Here is an 8,845-nt window from a genome sequence, read left to right as displayed (position 1 = left end):
ATGTGTATATGGAGAAGAGGAGGGGTCCAAGAACTGATCCCTGAGGAACCCCAGTGACAAGTTGATGTGCTTTGGATACCTCCCCTCCCCAAGCCACCCTGAAAGACCTACCAGTGAGATAGGATTCAAACCAGCGAAGAGGAATCCCTGTGATGCCCAGTGATGAGACGGCAGACATGAGGATCTGATGATTGACAGTGTCAAAAGCAGCAGATGGATCCAGCAGAATAAGAACTGATGATTTGGAATCAGCTTGTGTCATCCGCACGGCTTCCGTGACTGACAGTAGGGCAGTCTCAGTTGAATGGCTACTCCTGAAACCTGACTGGTTAGCATCCAGTTTGTTGTTCTGGGAAAGAAACAATGATACCTGGTTGAAAACAACTCGTTCGAGGGTTTTCGCTATGAATGGAAGGAGAGAGACAGGTCTGTAGCTATCTGTAAGTGAAGTATTTAATGTAGGTTTTTTGAGCAGTGGGGTTACCCGAGCCTGCTTGAATGCAGTGGGGAAGGTGCTTGTGAGGAGAGATGTGTTGATGACGTGTGTAAGTGCTGGTAAAAGTGTAGGAGAGATTGTTTGGAGAAGGTGTGAGGGGATTGGGTGTAGAGGGCATGTTGTAGGATGGCTGAAGAGGAGAAGATTTGATACTTCTGCCTCAGTGAAGGGACAGAAGGAGAAGATGGGAGTTTTAGCAGTGGGTGTGGATGATTTGAGATCTTTTGAGTGTGGACCTGAGAACTGGCTGCTGATTGTTCTAGTTTTGTCTGTGAAGAATGTGGCGAAATCATCAGCTGTTATAGAGGTGGTGGAGGGGGACAGAGGAGAGAATTTAATGTTTTGAAGAGATTACGTGTGTCTGGAGCGCTGTTGATCTTGTTGTAGAAGTAGGAAGATTTGGCAGTATGGACTTCAGCAGAGAAAGATGAAAGCAAAGACTGATACATACTCAGGTCTGACGGATCTTTTGATTTGCGCCATTTTCTCTCTGCTGCCCTGAGTTTGGTCCGATGCTCACGAAGAACATCGGATAACCAGGGGTTAGAATGGGCAGCCCGTGCTGGCCTGGAGGAGAGAGGACAAATATCATCTAGACAAGAGGTTAAAGTAGAGCATAAAGTGTCAGTTGCTGCATTCACATCCAGCGATGAGAAATGGGTAGGTGAGGGAAGAGAGGAGGATACTATGGAGGAAAGATGAGAGGGAGAAAGAGAGCATAGGTTTCGTCTAAATGTTGGTGGCACACAGGTAGCGAAATGTACTTTAAATACAATGAAGAAATGGTCAGAGATATGTAGGGGTTTTACCAAAATGTTGTCTGCAATACAATTGCGTGTGTAAAATAAGTCAAGTTGGTTGCCTGATTTGTGCGTGGTTGTAGTGGTAAGTCGTTTGAGATCAAATTAAGCAAGGAGTAAATTAAAGCCTATAGCATAATGCTTGTCCAGATGAATGTTGAAGTCGCCAAAGACTAAAAGTGGACTGCCATCCTTGGGAAATGAGGAAAGCAGCCCATCCAGCTCCTCTAGGAAGGTGCCTAGAATTTGCCCAGGAGGGCGGTACATTTCCACAACCTGGAGTTTTATAGGAGCTGTTACAGTAATCAAATGAGATTCAAATGAGTTATAATTGCATAGGGGAGAGTGGATTGAGTATTTCCAATTGTTAGAAATGAGCAGACCAGAGCCCCCACCCCGTCCAACCTGACGGGGGGTATGAGAGAAAGAGAAATTGTTTGAAAGAGCAGCTGGTTGCTGAGTCTTCTGAACAAATCCAGGTCTCAGTCAAGCCCAAGATGCTAAGTGTAGATTGTAAAGAAAAATCAGAAATGAAGTCTGCTTTATTGACAGCTGACTGACAATTCCAGAGACCCACAGAGAAAGAAAGAGGTGCAGTAGAAGATGTAGAGATAGGATGCAGGTTAGCAAGACTTTGCCGTCTGCGTATGACGTTAGAGCATTGTCAAGAGACAACCGGAATGTTTTGGAAACACATGACAGAGGTGGAAAAGAGAGGACAGAAAAGGAGAGTGTGTATAGGGAAGATAAAAATTATACTTAAGTGCGTTGCCGGTGTCGTTGCTCGGTGAAGTCGCAGGTATTTACGCTCGTTGGTCTTCACACGAGGAGGGCTGAATGCTTCTGCTGATGCTTCCAAAGTAAAAAAAAACAGCTTTGGACGCCTTCTAATTAGCACAGCCAATAGCATATAGCTCAAAATTTTCATTTTTCATAAATACAATAAGATGCATTTAAATGGGTTTAAATAATCCTAAAATAGTGTGGTAATATGCTGAAGTCACACACAGATTTAAACATTCAGCACGTGAATCACAACAATGGTAACAATTCAATTTCGTTTATTTTCATTAATTGTAACAATAACCATTTTATTTGCTCTTTTCGTTGTGCTGCTACTGACACAAGACAGCAAATAAAATTGGCAAATAAAATCAACAACTATAAAACAAAGCAACTGCATAATTTATTCATGCCGCAATGCACTCTGGGAGTCAGTGAGTAGCTATACTAAGTCATGAGTAAACCTAAATGAAAGGATCAAGCACCCCCTACAGTACTTTTTTAGTTACTAGAACTCTCGTGTAAGTAAACTATACTAACTAAGCATTTGTCAGTACAACACACTATTCCTATTTCACTTTACTTACTTTTTTCAAGGCAATCAGTTTGCATGCTTTTTTTAAGTAAGCCCATCTAAGTCGATTTTACAGTGGTATGTATGAATGGCGGAAACGCGGTTTTGTTTACTACACAAATTCTGAAGCATGCGTGATGCTAGCGGTGATTTTCGGCCTCTGCGTCTCACTATATGACGGTATGAACACAAAAACTTAATCCCGAGCTGCTGTGAGAGTCACTTCGTGAGAATTTTACCGTTTCATTTGAGAAAACTAGCATCATCATACTGTATACACACAGAAACTTCATGACAACCTGTCAAAATAAAAGTACGGTTTAACATGTAACAGAAATATATTACTCTTGTATTACTTTTGTAAAGTATAATGTAGATCTTTAAATATAAAATGTTCTATCAAATTTAAATAAAACAATTAAATGATAAAAACAAATATTACAACTAGATTAATCACTTAATTGTAGAAAAAAATTATACAATTATTAGCCTAATAAAAAATGGTTAAAAGGAATATTCACACAATTTTTCTTCCATGTATTAATTTCAACAGTAAACCTCAGTTTGTTTGCCAAACATCATTACATTTTTCATTTGATTTAAAATAAATGTTTAAAGCCTTCATTCAATTTTCAGAAAAATTAAAACAAGAATTTCTGGGGGGAAAAAAAGAAAAAGAAAGAAAGAAAAAGTTATAGGGCCCTATTGTTCAAAATGTTGAAATGGAGACTTTTGGACTTATTATTTCACTGAAATAAATGTTTTGTAATTACACAGAGAGTAAAGTACCAAAAAAAGGTACCGGCACCGAAATTCAGGTACAGATACCGGTACCATACCAGTTAAAATGTGAACGGTACCCAACCCTAGGATCAGCATTTCAGTCATAGCCCTGGAAATGTGAAAGACGCCACTCTGCTTCGTACCTGTAGATGAGCACTTCATCATCTGAGCAGTTGTACTGTAGTTGGTACATTTTCACTTTGGGAGCGGTCTTGCTGACGGACCAACTGACCAAGGCAGACACTGCGGTCACCTCAGACACAGACACAGCTTTCTCTGGCTGGCCTTTGGGAGCACCTTTACCGGTCCTGGAGCTGCCGGTAATGTCTGAAAGGCGGGACTTGGGTTGCGATGCCTGGCCTGTGCCGTTGCTTATGTGGGGTAGCTGGATAATTGACAGCTCCACTGAAGCAGTTGATTCACCTGCCAGGTTGGCTGCAATGCAAGTGAAAGTCCCATAGTCCTTGGAAGTGGTGATCAGGATCTCCAGGGTCCCGTTGCGGTACACCACAGTGCGAGAGGAGTTCCCGAGCAGTCGATCGTCAGGGGTCACCCAGTGTATGGTTGGGGTGGGATCTCCGATGGCTTCGCACCGTAGACTGGTGGTCTGCCCCTCCAGAACCAGCATGCGGTGGGTGTGCTGTGTAATCAGAGGCTGCTCACACAAAAACTCATCCTCCCGAATGTTCCAGAAGTAGCGGCCCTTCAGGCCGGGAGGTGAGGCACAAGTCTCCAGGTCATCGTCTCGCTCCAGACGCCGGAACCAAAGCAACTCACAGTTGCAGTGAAGCGGGTTTCCTCCTATGGCGAGTGAGAGTTGAGGGGCAAACGACGTGGTCATCACCTCAGAATCCTGCGCCCTGGCAAAGATAGGATCCGGCGGAAGCTTCTGGAGCCGATTAGAGGTCAGGTCCAGGCGGGCCAGCCTCTCAAGATCCACAAAGGTCCCCTCGGGGATGTAGTCCAACAAATTGTGGTCCAGACTCAGTTGGTGCAGGTTGATCATCTGCCGGACTGAATGCCAGGGCAGAGCCTGAAGGTTGTTGTAGGACAAGTCCAGATCCTCGAGCGATGCCGCCAGGTCTTCAAACGCCTTCTCAGAGATGCGACCCAGCTGGTTGTTATTGAGGATGAGATGCTGCAGGCTGACCAGCCCTCGCAGGTCATCGGGGCCCAACTCCACCAAACGGTTGTTATCCATATGAAGAGAACGGAGGGTCTCCAGGTCCCCGAAGGAAAAGGGCTGGATGTAGCTTATCGTGTTGCGGGAGAGCGTAAGGTCCACCAAGTCTGTCATGTTGGCAAAGTCCTGTTGTGTGATTCGAAGGATATAGTTTCCGCCCAACCGGAGCTCCACAGTGCTGCGATCTATGTCAGGTGGCACGAAGAGCAGACCTTTGGCCGGGCACAGGGTCCCCAGTGACTCTGAGAGGTTCTGGCACGCACAGTACTTGGGGCACGCACGGGCCATCATTACAGCCATTCCCAGGACCAGCATCTGACAGAGCACGAGGTCCATGGTAGATTCACTCTAAGGGACCTGGAGGACAAGAATGCATAAGGAATAATCAGTATCGACATCCTTTTCAAGTGGAGAATCATTTAAGATTTCAATCAGTGTTACTGTGACACATGTTCAGAAGCAACAGACGACCTGTATGTGTGTCGTATCTTTCTAGTGTCACTCAATTACTACAACTGCACAGTTCATAACCACTCTCGTGCAGATGAAGTACTTATTCAGGTAACACTTTATTTCGATAGTCCACTTTAGGCATTCTATTAACAGTAAGTAACTTTGCAACTACATGTCAACTAGCAGTTAGTAGAGTATTAGTAGACTGTCTGCTTAATATCTTCTAACACTTTCTTTGTCAACTTATTCTACTAACCCTAAACCTACCCTAACAGTCTACTCTGAGAGTTAGTAGACATGTAGTTGCAAATTAATGAGAATTAGTTGACATGTAGTTACTTATAGTTAATAGAATGTCTAAAGTGGACTATCGAAATAAAGTGTAACCCTTATTCATAATGTGTGTTACAAGTGTGCAGGATGGTTGCACTGCCGAGAATCAGAGCAGCTCAGAGCTGTGAATGTGACAACCATGTTGAAAAAAAGCAAATGCTGGTTAGGTATGTTTTGAAGCATGGCAGCTGGTTTGAGTTGGTTTAAGCTGGTTCTGAGCTGGTTTAAGCTGGTCCTTAGTTGGTCCTGAGCTGGTCTGAGCTGGTTTAAGCTGGTCATGTGCTGGTCCTAAGCGACTAGCTCCTGCTCAGGACCAGCTTAAACCAGCTCAAACCAGCTGCCATGCTTCAAAACATACCTAACCAGCATATGCTGGTTTTTTCAACATGGAGTACGGCCTGTTTCACACATCTTGAGTTGAGGGCATGCACAGAGTGCAGGTCTGTGGCTTCAGCAGCAGGTTAATGTTGTGCTTTCAACCTGACAGCACTTCTGTCAAGTTCCATGACTCTATACAGAAAATAAACGGATTTCTGAAAAACCACACTCAATCGCTCCATGGCCATGAATGATAAAATGGTTGTCAGGAGTGAGCTACTGGAAATCATTACAAGCTTGATTATCATGAAGTCTAATTTATATGGGGAGGTGTGTAACATTTACATCCAAATGATAATTAATCTACACAGATCCCCAATGTGCAGCTATAAATCATTTTAAGTAACAGAAAGGTTTGTGTTTGTGTCACTGGGTGTGGAGCATGCAGTCCTTGTTCAAACAATGTGTGAGTACTTCACTTGAGTATTGTATGCTGCTTCATTAAAGCCTATAGTGCATAGTCAGAGTGTTTTCTGCTGAGTTGCACGTGATGCTCTCAAAAATTGGCTCAGCGCCAGAGCTCTGCTTTCGGTGCCGCAGCATGCAGGCCATGCCAGATGCAGGATGTGTGAAGAAACTGACTTCATCCTAAAGGCAACATCAACTACAAGGTACATTTGTTGTTAAAACTAAAAAAAAAAACAGAAGAGAAGAGATCTTCCTCCACAGTCTTCAAGTCTTCCATCACAGGACTGTGACCCAACACACCCACACAGCAGAATAAATCATGGTGGGGTCAAAGTCAAGGCCTCACAAGGTGCTTACAACCAGTTAGACAGTAACACAGGCGGTAAGTTTAGAATGAGATATTCATCTTAACTCTTTAATTTCAGAATGTGTGGTTAATGTTACAAACAGTCAGACATTTGATTTTATTTGTGGCAAAAAAATCTCATTTGTAAGTCGCTTTGGATAAAAGCGTCTGCTAAATAACTAAATGTAAATGTAAAAAATACAAGGCATGAAAATGTAGTGAAACACAAGATGGTAAGAAAAAATTAGCTTTACTAAAAACTAGTGCTGTCAATCGATTAAAGAAATTAACTAATTAATTGCAAATTTTTTCTGAAATTAATCGTGATTAATTGCGATTAATCCCACCTAATATTTAAGTATTTAATTATACTTTTAGATTGCAATAATTTCACATGCAATCTTCAAATTAATGTAGAAACAACATAAAGACAGTATATTTTTAATATTTGTTTAGTGGCATTTTTTTTATGTCTGAAGGTGAGTATCACCAAAGTCCCTTTCAAGGAAAGTCTGTTCGTTCGGCGGCCATATTTGCAATGCCTCCGGGCAGCTCAAACAAGACCAAGTCCTATCTAAATTGCTGAACTTGCAATTAAATTACATATTTCAAATCAGCAACAAAATCTGAAATGAACTGCCTCATGAATGTTGTTTCTTATGCTTAAATACCGTTTAAAAAGCTTATATTTCAGGCTAGATTAGCCTTATGTGCAGTTCCAATGCGCTTATGACTGCACTAAGCATTGACTGGTCTAGCCTCAGGTTTCTATGGGAACCGGAGCATCTAAAGGCCGCTGCAGTGACGCAATGACTTTACCAATCAGCGATGGGCTCTTTCATTTAGAAGGTGGGACTATTCTGCCATATTGCGCGTTGCAGTTTCTCCCATTCATAAGTACAGGAGTGAACCATCTTTGTATTTCTATAGTCTTTGGTATCACTGATACCAGTACTACTGATGTCTCTATGAAGTTGCTCTTTATTCCTAGTATTTAACCATTGACTACGGCCATTCAGCATTACAGTATAATTGAGAACTATCAATTTTAACATTTACTAGACTTTAAAAAATAACAACAACTAATTACTAGTAAATGTCATATTTACCTGTGCCCTTCAGCAAGTAGGAAATATACAGACATTAAATAGTCATTAAACACTAAATTCTAAGTTATATAGATGAATCCTACAAAAGTTATCGATTTCCTCTTTTTTTTTTGTTCTTTGATGAACAGACATCACAGCAGCTGGTTATTAGATTATTTTGCTGCTATTACTTTAAGGGCTGCTGCTGAACATGACACTGATCTGACACGCATGCTCGTAGTTTCATTCGTGCTTTAATATGAAATGATACAGGCTACAGTGTGCCTCCGTATTTGTGTATATCGTTACGAGCACAGTATAACGACTAACAGGAGAGGGAAATGTGATCTTACTGACATATGGCCAGACAACATCTCATCTGACCCGCAGTTCACTGAAGCTCCTCATCATCTGTACCATTTTCGCCTGCTGCTGAGGCAAAGTGGAGTGTGCGTCTGAAAAGCCTCCCATTTGGTGTGCTAGTGTTCTGCATCTAAATAAATGCAATTCTTGTCAAGAAAAAAAGAGACCGAAGCAGCAGTTGCTAATTTTGATGCATTAGTAAAAATTTTAGTTCACCCCAAAATGAAAATTCTGTCATTAGTTACTCACCCTCATGTCGCTTCAAACCCGTAAGACCTTCGTTCATCTTCGGAACACAAATTAAGATATTTTTGATGAAATCAGAGAGCTCTCTGACCCTCCCATAGACAGTAAAGCAACTGTAATGTTCTCAGATCCAGAAACGTAGCAAGGACATTGGTAAAACAGTCCATGTGACATGCTCAATTTCAATTTTGCAAAGCTACGAGAATACTTTTTGTGCACAAAGAAAACAAAAATAATGACTTTATTCAACAATTCTTCTCCCCCGAGTTACTGTCTTCCGCCATTTTAGAGAGTATCACAATGCATACGCATGCTTTCCCCTAAGCGTAAACAACGCTGCTTATGCCGATTCCGTTCATGTGCACGCTTTCCCCTCCGAATGTAAACAACGCTGATTATGTTCTTGGGTACTCTCCAAAATGGTGGAAGATGTAACTCGAGGGAGAAGAATTGTTGAATAAAGTCGTTATTTTTGTTTTCTTACCGATGTCCTTGCTACACTTCTGGGTCAAGGAACATTTCAGTTGCGTTGCTGTCTATGGAGGGTCAGAGAGCTCTCAGATTCCATCAAAAATATCTTAATTTGTGTTCCGAAGATGAACGAAGGTCTT

General features: G+C 42.0%; 1 protein-coding gene across 2 annotated transcripts in view; it reads right to left on the bottom strand.

Annotated features, from left to right (window-relative positions):
• The window catches only part of lrfn2b (leucine rich repeat and fibronectin type III domain containing 2b), a 42,155-nt gene that overhangs the window by 13,330 nt on the left and 19,980 nt on the right, over positions 1 to 8,845 (bottom strand). For both annotated transcript variants that reach the window (XM_016247944.1, XM_016247943.1), the window contains one exon: positions 3,580 to 4,976. In XM_016247944.1, coding sequence (XP_016103430.1) covers positions 3,580 to 4,955 — 1,376 coding nt within the window. In that variant the 5' untranslated portion in view covers positions 4,956 to 4,976. The remainder of the gene's footprint in view (positions 1 to 3,579; positions 4,977 to 8,845) is intronic.

This window comes from Sinocyclocheilus grahami, unplaced genomic scaffold, assembly GCF_001515645.1.
Source record: "Sinocyclocheilus grahami isolate Dianchi unplaced genomic scaffold, SAMN03320097.WGS_v1.1 scaffold858.1, whole genome shotgun sequence".
Lineage (NCBI taxonomy): Eukaryota > Metazoa > Chordata > Actinopteri > Cypriniformes > Cyprinidae > Sinocyclocheilus > Sinocyclocheilus grahami.
Note: the sequence above shows the minus strand (reverse complement) of the source record. Positions and strands in the feature narration are given on the sequence as shown.